We start from the raw sequence: 17567 nt of genomic DNA, 5'->3' as shown, positions 1-17567 counted from the left end.
ATTGACAGCCACTGTTGCTGGGAGAATGTTGAGCTTGTTTTATTTTGCTTTCTACTGTTCGTTAAAGGATGATTTCAATAGAAACATCTTCCCAAAGTTCAACTCAGATTTATTCATGTCTGTCTCCCTTTTCAACCCTTTGGTGGCTCCTGGCTGGCAGAGTTCAGGTGTCTTAGCACAGCGTCTTCCAGGGCATCTTTCAGGGTGCTCCCAGGTCTGGCTACCACCTACCTTTGTGCCATCGCATCCCTGGTTACACCCCATGCCTTCACTCCTTTACACCTTTCTCCAGCTCTCCCCGTATTTCCGTGTCTTGGACACACTTGCTTTTCTGTCAGAGTTTTGATTTTTTTTTTCTTTTTTTTTTTTTTTGAGACAGAGTCTCACGCTCTTGCCCAGGCTGGAGTGCAGTGGCACGATCTCGGCTCATTGTAACCTCCACCTCTTGGGTTCAAGCGATTCTTGTGCCTCAGCCTCCTGAGTAGCTGGGATCACAGGCCCCTGCCACCATGCATGGCTAATTTTTGTGTTATCAGTAGAGACGGGGTTTCACCATGTTGGCCAGGCTGGTTTCGAGCTCCTGACCTTGTGATCCGCCCGCCTCAGCCTCCCTCCGCCCGCCTTGCTGGGATTACCAGCACTGGCATGAGCCACCGTGCCCAGCCCCAGTTTGTCTTGAGGTGTCCTCTCCTCTCAGACTTTGCCTCATGCCCCCAGTGAAGTTTCTGCCCCTCTTTCAGCTCAGTGTGACGGGATCCCTCAGGTTACTCTGTGCCTCTCTTCTCTAAGGTACACCTGTCACCTGCCTCCCACCTGGAGCGCCCCTGAGACGGGTCACTGAACTGAACTCAGCAGTGTTCAGTTGAGGCCTTCAGTGTTTAGTATGGCCGTGCCTTCTGTCTGTCTCTCTCTTTCTCTACTTGGGGTAAATCGAGGCTCAGTGACCAGGGGCATCAGCCCGGCAGGCCTCATTCATTGCGGCTGAGCCAGGTGTGTTGTGTCGTTTCAGCATCACCTTCTCCATCCCGGAAGGTGCCTTGGTGGCCGTGGTGGGCCAGGTGGGCTGCGGAAAATCGTCGCTGCTCTCAGCTCTCTTGGCCGAGATGGACAAAGTGGAGGGGCACGTGGCTATCAAGGTAGGATGAGGACTAGCAGGCAGGGGGAGTGGGGAAGCTGGTGGTCTGCGGAAAAGCTCAAAAATGATGCTGTTTGTTTTGACTGTCCCTGTGCCGGAAGTGAGAGTAGCAACGTCTGTTTTCCTCCTCCTCCTTTATCTTTCTGTCTGTCCCTTTCTGTCGTGTTCTTTCTGTTCTGTTCTGTGCCATCCTAGAAGGCAGGATTTTGGTATCATTTATTTCCATCTGTCTCCTAGCACTTAAAATAGTGCCCAGTATGTAGTAGGCACTTAATAAATATTTATTTTGTTATCTACTTATTAAGCTGTAATTTTTTAATTTTTATTTTTATTACTTTTTTTTGAGACAGGGTCAGGCTCCGTCCCCCAGGCTGGAGTGAAGTGGCACGATCTCGGCTCACTGCAGCCTCTGCTTCCTGGGTCCAAGCGATTCTCCTGCCTCAGCCTCCCGAGTAGCTGGGATTACAGGCATGCGCCACCATGCCCAGCTAATTTTTATATTTTTTTTTTAGTAGAGACGGAGTTTTATCATGTTGGCCAGGCTGATCTCAAATTCCTGACCTCAAATGATCTGCCCACCTCTGTCTCCCAAAGTGCTGGGATTACAGGTGTGAGCCACTGCACCCGGCCACTTAATAAATACTTAGTAGACACATGAAGGCTCCCTGGTGCGCGGCCTGCCTCCTTCCTTTGCGTCTCTGCCTGTCACTGAGTGTCTGTTGGTCTCTTTGGGTCTTTTTGGATTGTTCTTTATCTTTATGGATCTCTCTGGGTATCTCTTCTTATAAATGTAACAAAACAAAAATATGTGATTGGAATATTTTCTTAGAACATTTTTTAAAGGGAACAGTTTAAATTTTTAGTGTTTATTGAATTCTTAATAGGGGGCTAAAAGAAGACTGCAGTTTTACTGCTTTTAAATACACGGTGTACTTTGAAGTAAGTTGAAATTCCCCAAGAGTGAGCTTAAGAGGCGGCTTTACCAGTAAGTCCCATTGGCAATCAACAGTCTTCAGTTTGCATTTAGTTAACTCTGCATGAAGGCCTTTTCCTAGTGTAACAATACATCCCTGGAAGTTTTGCTACCAGCATTTCCAGGAGTGTGGTCTGCAGCCAGCTCACCTTGCAGGACGTTTAGGGGAGAAAGAATCCCAGACTCAAACGAGCATGGGAAATAATGAATACTCCGACCCCCTCCCTCTTATAATAAACGTTAGCAAATTAAGGCTCTGACAAGTCCTACAGTGAGAAAAAAATCTATTAACTGTTTAACCTCATGTGTCCCAGGTGTACTTGCCTGCACCTCTTTAGTGTCTGTGCAACTGCACATTTGTCTCTTGGAATCTGCCTTTGGGAATGTCAAGCTTATGATGTTTGTTGTTGTGCTGGTTTTTTGTTTTGTTTTTGTTTTCGTTTTTGTTTTTTTGAGACAGTTGCCCAGGCTTGATGCAGTGGTGTGATCTTGGCTAGCTGCAACCTCCGCCTCCTAGGTTCAACCGATTCTCCTGCCTCGGCCTCCTGAGTAGCTGGGATTATAGGCACGTGCCGTTACCGTGCCCAGCTAATTTTTGTACTTGTAGTAGAGATGGGGTTTTACCATGTTGGCCTGGGTAGTCTAGGGCTCCTGACCTCAGGTGATCTGCCCATCTAGGCTTCCCAAAGTGCTGGGATTATAGGCGTGAGCCACTGCTCCTGGCCTAGTTTATGACATTGTTTTTATTTCCGAGCAAAACCCTTTCTTCGTTGATTATACAATGCCTTTGAAAAGTATACATTGTGATTGGGTCCAAACTAATGACCTTTAACTGTTGTTTTAAGAAATGTTTTATCATTACTTTCAAGTCCATGCCATAAAATAAGATTAATGAGCTGTGAGAGCTAGAATAATGGGAGAAAATTCCAAATCTTGGTGGGATCCACATTGCTTTCTCCAGGTTTCTGCTATCCTGGCACTATTATCATTTCAGGCCAGATGATTATTTATTATTGGTTGTTTTGCCCAAGTAAGGGGAGTGCTAGGAATGTATATAAAATATTTATCTTTTCCCAAATGTTTTATTCTGTGGGGTTTATGTATTTTTCTATGGGTTCTATGGTAAGGCACCTCTGTTGACATTTTGGCTTCTTAAAAGTTAGGATATTCAAGTCAGCAGGTTAATTATTTGAGAATTTAGAGTAAGAATGAGGGCAGCTGGGACCCGCTGTCAGCTTTGCCCTCTCTAGAATTCCCTTATTCAAGAATCTTCTGGCTGGGCGTGGTGGCTCACACCTGTAATCCGAGCACTTTGGGAGGCTGAAGCAAGTTGATCACCTGAGGTCAGGAGTTTGAGACCAGCCTGACCAGCATGGCAAAACCCCATCTCTACTAAAAATATAAAAATTAGCGGGCCTGGTGGTGTGTGCCTTTAGTCCCAGCTACTCAGGAGGCTGAGGAAGGAGAATCCCTTGAGCCCAGAGGCGGAGATTGCAGTGAGCTGAGATCTTGCCACTATATTCCAGCCTGGGCGACAGCGAAGCTTCGTTTCAAAAAAAAAAAAAAAAAGAATCTTCAGGGGCTGCCCGTTGCCCTTCCAATAAAACCCATGCTCCTCGCCATGAATAGGCCCCCTTGCTGTCCCTGGTGTGTTTTCTGCCAGTCGTTCCCTCATAGGATTGATCGATGTTCCTGTCACACTGGACTTTCTGCTCCTTGAATGTGCCAAGTACTTTTCACCTCCAGGCCTTCGCATGTCCTGTTCCCTCGGACTTGAATGCTCTTCGCTCTTCTCCTTATGAAACGGACTCATTCTTCACTTTTTGGTTCTTGTCTAAACATATGTTTGAGTCGGGCATGATGGCTCATGCCTATAATCCCAGCACTTCCGGAGGCCGAGGCAGGAGGATTGCTTGAGGCCAGGAGTTCGGGACCAGGCTCAGCAACATGGAGAGATTTTGTTTCTACAAACATAATAGAATGTTTTTTTAACTACCCCAGCATTTTCATTAGCAAAATACACAAAACAAATATCCTTACTCTAGCCTTTATTCTCATGCTATTTGTGATATCTGACATTATATGGAAATAAAAGTAAACCTTTGAAACGGATGCTTTGATATAGGAGTCTTTGCTTCAATTTTTAGCAAGGATGTTTCCTCAAGGATCCTTCCCGGATGTCCCACACTAGGTCAGTCTTTTATTTTTAATTTTTTTGAGACAGAGTCTTGCTCTGTGGTCCAAGCTGGAGTGCAGTGGCACGGTGCAGTCTCACCTCATGGTACCTCCATGTCCTGGGCTCAGGTGATCCTCCTACCTCAGCCTCCCAAGTAACTGGGACTACAGATGCACAGCACCATTGCCTGGCTAGTTTTTCTCTCTTTTTTTTTTTTTAAAGAAATGGAGTTTCTCTGTGTTGCCCAGGCTGGCTTTGAACTCCTGACCTCAAGCAGTTTGCCTGCCTTGGCCTCCCAAAGTGCTGAGATTACAGGCATGAGCCACTGCGCCTAGTCAAGTCAGACTTCTAAAAATTGTCATATATCTTTTTCTTTTAGCATCCACCATAACTGTAATCAAGTAGCTTTTGGCCATGTCAGGGGTTTCCACTCTTTGGAAGCGGGGGTTTTGATCGCCGCTGTAGGTATTGAGTTAATAGCTAGCTACTAAATGAATAACTGTAATCTTATCAACGAGGATACCAGCTCTTTCACTCCTGATGTTGGAGTTAGCGATTCACCTGGTATGGGTTTTGTTCCCAGCCCTGGCATCTGTTGTCCTTCGTGACTCAGTTTCCCTCTTGCCAAAGCAATAGGTGTGATGAAAATGACTTGTGAAGTGAGGCCCTCGTAGCAGGTGGTTGGGTCAGCTGCTGTCTTGTTGATCAGATCTCTCTGTGTGTCTGTCTCACCTCCTTCTCCATTTGCCACTTAGGGCTCGGTGGCCTATGTGCCGCAGCAGGCCTGGATTCAGAATGATTCTCTCCAAGAAAACATCCTTTTTGGATGTCAGCTGGAGGAACCGTATTACAGGTCCGTGATACAGGCCTGTGCCCTCCTCCCAGACCTGGAAATCCTGCCCAGCGGGGATCGGACAGAGATTGGCGAGAAGGTCAGTATGGTTTTGATGTTGGCCCCGGATGAGTCAGCTGTTGCTGCCTAACAAACACTCTCACACTCTCAGTGGTCTGTGAGTCTACTGCAGTCAGCTGACCCGGCGGGGCTCAGCTGGGTGGCTCTGCTGAACTCTGCAGGCCGGCGGGGCTCAGCTGGGTGGCTCTGCTGAACTCTGCAGGCTGCTGGAGCTCAGCTGGGTGGCTCTGCTGAACTCTGCAGGCCAGCTGAGCTTGGGTCCAGGCTGTGGGTGTGGCTCAGGTCTCCCTTACAGAGCTGCTTGCTGGGGACTGGGGTGAGGGCTCAGCAGCTTTCCAGAGGGAGGCTCTTCTCATGGTGGCAGCAGAGGCCCAAGATAGGCCCCCAAAAAAGCATACAGTGTCCCTTAAAGTACACTGTCCTTTCCACTCACAAAGCAAGTCACTTGGCCAAGCTCGAAGGAAGGGACCAGGAAGGAAGTACAGTCTACCTTTGTGGTCACATGACTGCAGAGTCACATGACAGAGGGCATGCTGTTGGGGGGAGTGGTCAATGATTCAGATGTTCATAGTCCCTGTCAAGACAGCCGTAATACTGAAAATAGCACAATAGCTAACACTTAGCATTTTCTCTCTTTTCTTTGTTTTCTTTTCTTTTTTGAGATGGAGTCTCACTCTGTTGCCCAGGCTGGAGTGCAGTGGCGTACTCTCTGCTCATTGCAACCTCTGCCTCCCAGCTTCAAGTGATCCTCCTGCCTCAGCCTCCTGAGTAGCTAGGGTTACAGGTGCACATCACCACACTCGGCTAATTTTTGTATTTTTAGTAGAGGCGGAGTTTCATCTTGTTGGCCAGGTTGGTCTCCAACTCCTGACCTTAAGTGATCTGCCAGCCTCGGCCTCTCAAAGTTCTTTTTTTTTTTTTTTTTTTTGAGATGGAGTCTCTCTTTGTTGGCCAGGCTAGAGTGTAGTGGCACAGTCTTGGCTCACTGCAACCTCCGCCTCCTGGGTTCAAGTGATTCTCCTGCCTCAGCCTCTTGAGTAGCTGGGACTACAGGCCCCTGCCACCACGCCCGGCTAATTTCTGTATTTTTAGTAGAGGTGAGATTTCACTGTGTTGGCCATGCCGATCGTGAACTCCTGGCTTCAGGTGATCTGCCCGCCTCTGCCTCAAAGTACTGGCATTACAGATGTTAGCCACCTCGCCCGGCCTATAACTTGAGTATTTTCTATATGCCAGGAACTGTGTTAAACATTTTACACATAATTATCTCTCACAGCAAACCCATGGGTAGAATTTGTTGTTACACCTAGGTAATCATTGAGGAAAAGGAGGCACAGAGAGGCCAAGTGACTTGCCTGAGGCCACACAGCCACAGAACTGCAGAGAGCATGGTTCCTGGGTTCATGTTCTTACCTGCTCATTTTGTCATCTCTAAAAGGGCCATTCTCTGTGCCTCTCACCACTGCAGACTCTCCCTCCCCCTGTGCTCCAGCCCCCAGGTTTTCCTGCTGTTCCTCAGCAATCCCCAGCTCTTGCCCACCTCCACAGCTTGGTCTGAGCCTTCTAGGCCTGGGGTGCCCTCCCCTGCTGCTTGTCTGACCACTTTGCTCTCGCGCCCCATGGTGGTCGTCTGGCGTATCCCCTTTTGGAAGACCAAGAGTGCAAAATGCTGGCCCATTTCTGTTTTTAGTTACAAGCCAGGGGCTCTGTCGGCTTTCTTACTTGGTGAATGATGTTTAAAAATTGAGGTAAGTCTGCAGCTCCTTGGAAATAAAAAACAAATTATTGACCGGGCACGGTAGCTCACGCCTATAATCCCAGCAGTTTGGGAGACCAAGGTGGGAGGATTGCCTGAGGTCAGGAGTTTGAGCCCAGCCTGGGCAACATGGTGAAAACCCATCTCTACAACAAATACAAAAGTTGCCAGGCGTGGTGCTGTGCGCCTGTGGTCCCAGCCACTCAGGGCTAAGGTGAGAGGATTGTTTGAACCTGGGAGGTGGAGATTACAGTGAGCCGAGATGGTGCCACTGCACTCCATCCTGGGCGACAGAGCAAGTTTCTGTCTCAAAAAACAAATAGAAGGCAGCTGGCTGCCAGGGCTGCCAGGGCCCCACCTCAGTGCCTGGGAGCCAGGCAGGCATCTCAGGAGGGGCTGGGCAGTAACCTGTGATTTCCAGCCAAAGAGAGAAATGACGTTGGCTTATCTGTCATGGTGGGAGCTGGCGCTGCTGTTGGTCCATGCATTGTCCTTCCTTCTGGTGACTGGGACATGGGCTGGATTTCAGCGTCCCCGGGCTGGAGCCTTGCTTCACCTATATGTGGCTTTGCCGGACAGTGACAGATCCAGGGTAAGCTGGCAAACACGGCAGCTGTCACCAACAGCAGCAGTAGCATTAATATGCCCATGTCCACCAGCGCCTTCCATGAGACTAAGAAATCAGGGCCTTCCCACTGGCCAACATGATTTGGTGCCATCAGCCAGCCTTCGCTGAGCGCTTGCTGTGTGCCAGTGCCCTGCTCAGCACCTCACGGGAGACTCAAGTTTCCTCTTTTGCCCAGTTTACAGGTGGGGCTAAACCCTGTGCCTGTGATCCCATCCTTGGTGGCGGTGGAGCTGGGGCCTGGCTCCAGGTTTGTGCAGGCGGCATGACCTCATGCCTTCAGCCTCAAACTCAGAGAAGAGGCGGCGGGTGCAGCTCTGCAGGGCCTCCATCCTGGGCCTGCTGTGTCCTGAGCAGGCTCTATGCTTTTCTTTCTTTTTTAAAGAGACAGGGTCTCATTCCGTCGCCCAGGCTGGGGTACAGTGGCCCAGCCATAGCTCCTTGCAGCCACGAACTCCTGGACTCAAGCCATCTTCCCACTCAGACTCCTGAATAGCTGGAACTACAGGCGCACACCACCAGGCTTGGCTAATTTTTTCTTTTTTTTTTTTGTAGAGACAGGGTCTCCCTATGTTGCTCAGGCTGGTCTCAAACCTCTGGCCTCAAGCAATCCTTCCGCCTCAGCCTCCCAAAGTTCTGGGATCACACCACGCTCAGCCTGCTTCTGCATTTCTTGAGTCTCAAGGTTTCCCAGGAAACCCATTCTTGTGCCATGTCTCTCCCCAGGGCGTGAACCTGTCTGGGGGCCAGAAGCAACGCGTGAGCCTGGCCCGGGCCGTGTACTGCAACGCTGACATTTACCTCTTCGATGATCCCCTCTCAGCAGTGGATGCCCACGTGGGAAAACATATCTTTGAAAATGTGATTGGCCCCAAGGGGATGCTGAAGAACAAGGTGCCTGCTGGCGGGGCGCGGCTTGGCGTCGGGCTGTCTCGCCCTTTCGTTAAGTCAGAACGTGTCCCCTTTAGGAGTCCTTTACTTTCTCTGGCTTTCTTTGTGTTTAACTGGACTTGAAAGAACACATTTCTCATGCTTCTCTTGGAAGCCTTCCTAAGGCAACTGTCTTGTAGTTGTCTTTATAGGGGTAAGTCTTCCACGCAGAGTTAAATTCATTGCCTCTGCATGGCCAAGGGAGGCCCGTCTTCCTGATTAAGTCCCAGGGCTGGCTTCTCAGCCGGGAATCCCACCCCAAGACACTGCCTGTGACCCAGCAGGATGTGTTTTCTTACTTGCAGAGGTGGCTGTGGGTGGAGGGGTTGGAAAATTGCCACAACATCTTAACATGATAGGAAATAGTTGCTATGTTCTTTTTACAGGGCAGTTGTGGTAATGGGTGCACACTGGCTCTTTTTCTTCCCCTGATTTTATTTTACTATTTTTTATTTTTTTATTTTTTTTGAGGGGGAGTTTCGTTCTTGTTGCCCAGGCTGGAGTGCAATGGCCTGATCTTGGCTCACTGCAACCTCCACCTCCAGGGTTCAAGCAATTCTCCTGCTTTGGCCTCCCTAGTAGGTGGAATTACAGGTGTGCACCACCACGCCTGGCTAACTTTTTGTATCTTTAGTAGAGTCGGGGTTTTACCATGTTGACCAGGCTGGTCTCAAACTCCTGACCTCAAGTGATCCACCTGCTTCGGCCTCCCAAAGTGCTGAGATTACAGGCATGAGCCACCAGGCCCAGCTGTTTCCCCTGATTTTAAAACTAACTCATCCCCATGGGTGGGATATAGATTAAGAAAAACATGAAAAAGAAAGATGGAAGCAGTTACATACATTCCACTGGTTAGAGATTTGTATTTCTTTCAAGTCTTTTTGCTCTGTGTATAAACTTTCTAAATAGGGTTATCTCATTACACATATATATACAGGAAGCATCGTGCTATGTGACCTCTTGTAAGCATTCCCATGCATACCACTAACATTCTGTGCAAACACATTTTAAAGTAGTAAAAAACATTTTTGAAAATTACTAATACATGCCCATGGTAACAAAATTGAAAAGTACAAGAATATGGATATATTCTTACAATGTATATGTGTGTGTGTGTGTGTGTGTGTGTGTGTGTGTGTGTGTGTGTGTGTATGTATATAAAGTAAATAAAGCTGGGCACAGTGAGTAATCCCAACACTTTTGGAGGCCTGGACCAGTGGATAACCTGAGGTCAGGAGTTCGAGACCAGCCTGGCCAACATGGTGAAACCCCGTCTCTACTAAAAATACAAAAATCAGCCAGGCATGGTGGTGCATGCCTGTAATCCCAGCTACTTGGGAAGCTGAGGCAGGAGAATCTCTTGAACCCAGGAGGTGGAGGTTGCAGTGATCTGAGATTGCGCCGCTGCACTCTAGCCTGGGCAACAGAGTGAGACCCCGTCTCAGAAAATATATATAAATAAAGTAAATAAAGTAGTCCCTCTTCATCCTGCATCCCTAATCTTTAATTCTTCTCTTAGACAGCAAGGGTTAGCAAATCTGGCCTACCGCCTGCTTTTTGTATGGCTCTTGAGCTAGAATGATGTGTGTATTTTTAAATAGAAGAAATCTAAACAGGAAGAATATTTTGTGACATTTGAAAATCGTATTAAATTTAAATATCAGTGTCCATAAATAAAACTTTATTGGAACATGGCCAATGTATTTTTTTCTTTTCTTTCTTTTTTTTTTTTTTTTCTGGAGACAGAGTTTTGCTCTGTTGTCCAGGCTGGCGTGCAGTGCCACAAGCATGGCATGGCAGCCTCCAACTCCTGGGCTGAAGCAATCCCCTTCTGCCTTCTGAGTAGCTCCTGGGACTACAGGCACGCACCACCGTGGCTGGCTGATTGATTTTTATTTTTATATTTTTTTGTGGAGACACATCTCACTATGTTTCCCAGGCTGGTTTCAAACTCTTGGCCTCAAGGGATCCTCCCGTTTTGGCCTCCCAGAGTGCTGGGATTACAGGTCTGAGTCACCACACGTGTCCTGTTGTTTTAAGTGTCATCTGCGGCTACTGGAACCCAGCAGAGCTGAGTTGGTGGTGTGGCAACTGTAAGATCCATAAAGCTGAACAGATTGACCGTTCGCTGTTTAAGGAAACATATGCTAACTTTTATTAACAGTTTGATGAATGTCTTCCCAAACTTTCAGATCTGCAGATCAAATGTATTCATGTGCATACTTTGTAGTGGTTTCGGGGGTAGCTAACAGTGAGAGTTGTTTGAGAAAAAAATTAAGCCAGGGCCGGGCACAGTGGCTCATGCCTGTAATCCAAGGCGGGTGGATTGCTTGAGCTCAGCAGTTCAAGATAAGTCTGGGCAACACGATGAGACCCCTGTCTCGACAAAAAATACAAAAGTTAGCTGGGCGTGGTGGCACCTATCTGTGGTCCCAGATACTTGGGAGGCTGAGGCAGGAGAATTGCTTGAACCCAGGAAGTACAGGTTGCAGTGAGCTGAGATCGCACCACTGCACTCCAGCCTGGGTAACAGAGAGAGACCGTATGTCAAAAAAAAAAAAGAAGAAGAAAAGAATTAAGCCATTGGGCCGCGTGCAGTGGCTCGCGCCTATAATCCTAGCACTTTGGGAGGCCGAGATGGGTGGATTGCATGAGCTCAGGAATTTGAGACCAGCCTGGGCAACATGGTGAAACCCCATCTCTACTAAAATGCAAAACAAATCAGCCAGGTGTCATGGTGGGTGCCTGTAATCCCAGCTACGTGGGAGGCTAAGGCATGGGAATTGCTTGAACCCGGGAGGCGGAGGTTGCATTGAGCCGAGACCATGCCACTGCACTCCAGCCTGGGCAACAAACTGAAACTCTGTCTCAAAAAAAAAAAAAAAAAAAAAAAAAAATTTAAACCATTGCATACAAACTGTTTTGCAGCGGCACCATCCTTTTATTCCTTAACACACTTGTATGGTTCCCTCCCTATCTGTTGTCATTCAGGTTTTTGTTAAAAAAATAACCTTCCCTATTGCCTTTGTTAAAATTGTAAAACCTGCACACTTGGTCCACCCATTCCCCTTTTTTGCTGCATTTTCGCCATTCAGCAAGCACTATTTTACTAGTGTTCATTTCTCCTCCAGCCCTGGAATCTGCGGCAGCGGTCTTTGTTTCCTGCCACCTCCCCAGCTTTTAGCTCAGCACCTGTGGCGTGGCAGGCCCTTTGCACATGCGCATTAAAGGACGGTGTGCACGGGTTCAGCTGCTCCTGGATGCTGTTATCGCAGGTGCATGTCCCACCTGCAGACCTGAGTTCTGCCCGCCAGGTGTTTGTTGGCTCATTCCTCCTTTAGTCTTCACTCTACCAAGCCAGGCAGTCTTGCACGTGTGCACTGATGTGGCCGGGTGTCCCCTTTGCCCACAGACGCGGATCTTGGTCACGCATAGCATGAGCTACTTGCCGCAGGTGGACGTCATCATCGTCATGAGCGGCGGCAAGATCTCTGAGATGGGCTCCTACCAGGAGCTGCTGGCCCGAGACGGCGCCTTCGCTGAGTTCCTGCGTACCTATGCCAGTGCAGAGCAGGAGCAGGACCCAGAGGACAACGGTAGGGGCAACCTCAGGGTTCCTCCCTCTCGGGGTATCTGGCGCCTTGATGGGCCACACTGGCCTCTTTGAGGTTGCCACCAGCCACCCGGGGAAGGTGGCTCATCAGGGTATGAGGGTGGGAGCTGGATGGAGCCCCCTGAAGTACCAACTTGGAAAACCATCTTAGTCCCTGCAGTGCTGAATTGGGAGGGAGTCTCCGTGCTTTACGGCCAGGGGATGGGAGCACCAGGCTTCAGCTTAGCTGACCTCAGGGCAGGATCTAGCGCCTTCCTGGAGCATGACCTTGGGCCTGATGAGTTTCAGGGTCCTTATGGCAAAAATGGGAACGATGATAATTAAAGTCCTGGCTCTCACGGCTGAGAGGAACTGAGGACACATGTGACACAAGAGATGTGACGGTTGTGAAGTGAAGCACGGAGTTAAGCTGGCAGGCTTGGGTTGGTGACGTCTGGGTTCAGTCCCCAGTCGCTCATCTCCCCAGCTGTGTGACATCAGGCCTGCCCTTCAGATCCATCTGAGCTTCATTTCCCTCCCTCATAAAGCAGTTTAGCAGGGCCAGACGTGGTGGTTCCCAACACTTGTAATCCCAATAGTTAGAGAGACTGAGACAAGAGGATCGCTCCAGCCCAGGAGTTTGAGACCATCCTCCATAGCATAGGGAAACCTCATCTCTACAAAAAATACAAAAAATTTGCCAGGCGCAGTGGCTCACGCCTGTAATCTCAGCACTTCGGGAGGCCAAGGTGGGTGGATCACTTGAGGCCAGGAGTTCAAGACCAGCCTGGCCAACATACTGAAACCCCAGCTCTACCAAAAAAAAAAAAAAAAAGGTTTCAGATACTATTAAGTGCTATGGAGGGGAAAAAAAAAATAAAAGACAGTGCCATGGGCTGAGGAGTGATGGGTGTCATTGTGGCAATTCAGGCAGGGGATAGAGGAAACACCCTCTGGGGAGGTTGCATCGGCGTGGGAGGGAGCCAGCAGGGAGAAGATCTGGGAACAGTGTTGTGGGCACAGGGAACAGCAAGTGCAAAGGCCTCAGGACCAGCAGGAGCTCAGTTTGTTTACCAAACAGAAAGGCTGGTGTGGCCAGACCATGGTGTGCCAGGACATGGGGGCAGGAGAAGAGATCAGCACAGTGATGGTCCTGCAGGGCCTTCCAGGTGGGTTTTGGTCTAACTGCCCTGGGAAGCCACTGAATGTCAGAGAGACAAAGTGACCAGCCCCAGGATACACAGCATCTGCTGGCAGGGTCAGTTCTCAAGTTGGTCTCTGAGTTTCTCATCCTCTGGCTGGGGTGGGAGCTCCTTCTCTGCAGGGGTCCTAGTGGTCTCTAATAAGTGCTTTCTTGAAATATAATTTACACACGTAGGCTGGGCGCAGCGGCTCATGCCTGTAATCCCAGCACTTTAGGAGGCTGACGCAGGTGGATCACCTGAGGTCAGGAGTTCAAGACCAGCCTGGCCAGCATGGAGAAATCCTATCTCTACTAAAAATACAAAAATTAGCCTGGCATGGTAGTGCACGTCTATAGGCCCAGCTACTAGGGAGGCTGAGGCAGGAGAATAGCTTGAACCTGGGAGGCGGAGGCTGCAGTGAGCCAAGATCGTGGCACTGCACTCCAGCCTGGGTGACAGGGCAAGACTTAGTCTCAAAAACAAAACCAAAACCAAAAAACCAAAAAGCAAAACAAAACAAAAATTCACACAACATACAGTTAACCTACTTAAATCACACAATCCAACCATCACCATAATCAAGGTTAGAACTTTTTTTAATTACCCTGAAAGGAAACCCCAATCCATCAGCTATGACTGCCTATTTTCCCCAGCATCCCCCAAGCCCTAGGCAACCACTAATCTACTTTCTGTCTCTAGATTTGCTTATTCTGGACATTTCATATAAATGGCATCACAATAGGTGGAATGTTGTGACTGGCGGCTTTTACATTTAGCGTGATGTTTTCAAGGTTCAACTGAGTCGTAGCTTCATTTCCTTTTATTGCAGAATAATATGCCATTGTGCAGATAGACCACACACTGTGTTGATCTGTTCACTGCTTGATGGACATTTGGGTTACTTCCATTTCCTGACCCTTATGAATACTGCTGTCATGAGCCCTGGTGATTTTAAAGGAAAAGTTGGTGGCCAGGCGTGGTGGCTTGTGCCTGTAATCCCAGCACTTTGGGAGGCCAAGGCGGATGGATCACTTGAGGTCAGGAGTTCAAGATCAGCCTGGCCAACATGGTAAAACCTGATCTCTACTAAAAATACAAAAATTAGCTGGAGTGATGGTGCACACCTGTAGTCCTGGCTATTCGAGAGGCTGAGGTCAGGGAATGGCTTGAGCCTGGGTGTTGGAGGCTGCTGTGAGCCAAGATCATGCCACTGCACTCCATCGGGCCTAGATGACAGAGCAAGACCATGGCTCAAAAAAAAAAAGTTGGATTTTTGTTTCTTGCCAGTGTGTGATAGCTGACATTCCCTTCAGCTTTTAAATTCTCTGATTAGAATGAATTTCTGCGTGTTCATTCCCTTGTGGTTGGGAAGTTGTGTCTTGAGTCTAGCCTGTTTCTTCTTGCTGCAGAATCCCCCTTCATCTGTCTCTTAGCCGGAAAATGGGTTGTGGCAACTTCTTGGTGACTTTTTCACTGACCTGCTTGGCAGGCTACTTTTAGGTGAAAATACCCTTTGTGCTTTCTAATTGAAAATGTGTGGGTTTAGCTGAATCTTTTGCCCAATGTGAGATCTCTCTCTCTACCCTTCCATCCAGGTGAGCAAAAAATGTCCTTAAACTCTGTTGGCCCCAGATAGTTTCAGGCAGTGTATACAGAACATGGGAGGCTGCCAGTGGCGTTATGATTTTTTGTGCACATCAGCACTTAATTTGGCGACGCAAATGCCACCCACCACCCTGGCACCTCGTTTGACCTCATTTCCCCAGTTTGACCTCCCCACCTCCTACCTTTGAGGATACATAGAAGCCCTTGGCAGTGGGTCTCACATCAAACTGAGGCACCCCTCTCCCCCACCACCCACCCTTTTCCATTGCTCCAGAGGGGCCCTGGCTGTAAAGTCTTGACATCAGGGAGCCTTAGCCAACTTGAAGCACCAGTGACCTTGGGTTTGTTTCAACCACATTTTTGGCTCTTCCTAAAGGAGAACTTCTTTCCTTGTTGGGTTAATCGGCTCCTTTTTTTTAGAACACCCAGTCTGAAGGGGGGGTGAGTGTTGGTATTTGGTTTGGGAGGGTCCTTGAGGGGGGATGGACAGGACCGAGGCTTGTGACTGGGGCGATACCGACCTCTCTCCCGGGATACTCAGTTTACTGTTTTCTAAGATACATCTTTTTTACTGTTTCTCTTTCGCTCGCTCCTTTTTTTTTTTTAAACTTTTTAATGGCATTCCTTTTATTACTTATTTATTCCCATGCCATAAGCTTTTATTTCTTCCATTTCTTCTGCGATATATTTTTCTTCTGTGCAGCCTCGCCTTCCGGTTTAGGAACAATTTGTTCCCTTTCAGGCAGCAGCATCTGGATGTGGCAGGGTGAGCTCACGTATGGGTGAATCCAACCGACGCTGAGCTCTGTAGGTCTGGCAGCGCATCTTAGGTGCTTTGTTCAGTTGGATATGCGGAAAGACCAGAGAATCTGCATCTCAACCCTTAAGTTCAGCGTGACTGTATTTTTAAGCATGTGCAGCAAAAATTCAGCACTCTTTTTGGGCCACTGACCTTGTGGCCAGCCCCACTCCTTGGCCTGGGCACACCTGTCACCTCCACCATTGTAATGTCAAAATGGTACATGTTGTTTCTGTAAAGTGACATCTTTTTGATATTTCATAGCTTTTTGTATATGCATGGCCTTGATAGCCTGGGCAATGGGAGTTTTTTTTTTTTTTTTTTTTGAGACAGAGTCTCACTCTGTTGTCCAGGCTGGAGTGCAGTGGCATGGTCTTGGCTCACTGCAACCTCCGCCTCCCAGGTTCAAGAAATTTTTGTGCCTCAGCTTCTCAAGTAGCTGGAATTACAGGCATGTGCCACCATGCCCGATTAATTTTTGTGTTTTTACTAGGTACAGGGTTTCACCATGTTGGCCAGGCTGGTCTCCAACTCCTGGCCTCAAGGGATCCTCCTGCCTCAGCCTCCCAAAATGTTGGGATTACAGGCATGAGCCACCATGTCCAGTCTCACAAGTGTTCTTAAAGTGAACACGAAGATTTGAACCTCTTAATTTTCATGGTTCTGTGGGGTTTTCTGGATCGAGTGAATAGTGAACCATTTTCACAGATTACCTCAAGCCACTTAAGGGAAAAAAATTGTAAGGGATTTAAAAAAACGGCTCATTAACCTTCATACCTGGAAGGTAAAACTCATCTTTGTGACTCTGATTTCTTTCTTAGGAACCTAATACCTAGAGCGGTGGTTTTCCATGGGGGGGAAATTGCCCCCACCGTGCCCCCAACCCTGAGGACAATTGGCAGTGTTTGGAGACATGTTTGGATGTCACAACTGTAGTGAGGTTTGCCCCTGGCAGGCAACCAGGGTAGAGGCCAGCGATGTCACTAAACATCCTACGACACTCAAGACTAATTCCCCCTTACCCTGCCCCCCATGACAGAGAATCCCCTGGCCAGGACATCCGGAGCACCGAGAGCAAGAAGCCCGGTATGCTCCGACTTCACATTGCTGACTTCTTCCCTCATTCTCTTGGGAGAAGGACCCTTATTCCAACAATGTGGCCATTTTTCTCTTAAAATTTTTTATTTATTTTTATTTTTTTTTTGTAGAAATGGGATATCACTTTGTTGCCCAGGCTGGTCTCGAACTCCTGGGCTCAAGCGATCCTCCCACCATGCTGGAATTATAAGCATGAGTCACGGCACCTGGCGTGTGGCCATTTTTCAACACCTTGCTTGAACCATCTGTTAACCTCATGGCAAATATTTTTCCCTCTTAAGTATTTACTGAGTTTTCCTTAATGATTATAGAAGCAACGTGTGCTCATCATAGACATATGTAAACTACAGAAGAGTACAAAGAATCAGGAAAAAGCCGGTCATGGTGGCTCATATCTTTAATGCCAGGACTTTGGGAGGCCAGGGTAGGTGGATCACCTGAGGTCCGGAGTTCGAGACCAGCCTGGCCAACATAGTGAAACCCCATCTCTACTAAAAATACAAAAAGGTTGGGAGGCTGAGGCAGGAGGGTGGCATGAACCCGAGGGGCGGAGCTTGCAGTGACCCGAGATCACGTCACTGCACTCCAGACTGGGTGACTTCGTCTCAAAAAAACCAAAAAACAAAAATGTTAGCTGGGCGTGGTGGCAGGCGCCTATAATCCGGGCTACTCAGGAGGCTGAGTCAGGAGAATTCCTTGAACCCGGGAGGCAGAAGTTACAGTGAGCCAAGATTGTGCCACTGCACTCTAGCCTGGGTAACAGAGCGAGACTCTGTCTCAA

At 48.4% G+C, this 17567-nt stretch overlaps 1 protein-coding gene across 1 annotated transcript in view; it reads left to right on the top strand.

Annotated features, from left to right (window-relative positions):
• Nucleotides 1-17567, top strand: part of ABCC1 (ATP-binding cassette, sub-family C (CFTR/MRP), member 1) — a 125970-nt gene that overhangs the window by 66264 nt on the left and 42139 nt on the right. Inside the window, exons 13-16 of the mRNA XM_011991183.1 lie at nt 1010-1136; nt 5040-5216; nt 8305-8472; nt 11921-12104. Coding sequence (XP_011846573.1) covers nt 1010-1136; nt 5040-5216; nt 8305-8472; nt 11921-12104 — 656 coding nt within the window. The remainder of the gene's footprint in view (nt 1-1009; nt 1137-5039; nt 5217-8304; nt 8473-11920; nt 12105-17567) is intronic.

Source organism: Mandrillus leucophaeus, unplaced genomic scaffold, assembly GCF_000951045.1.
Source record: "Mandrillus leucophaeus isolate KB7577 unplaced genomic scaffold, Mleu.le_1.0 Scaffold390, whole genome shotgun sequence".
Lineage (NCBI taxonomy): Eukaryota > Metazoa > Chordata > Mammalia > Primates > Cercopithecidae > Mandrillus > Mandrillus leucophaeus.
Note: the sequence above shows the minus strand (reverse complement) of the source record. Positions and strands in the feature narration are given on the sequence as shown.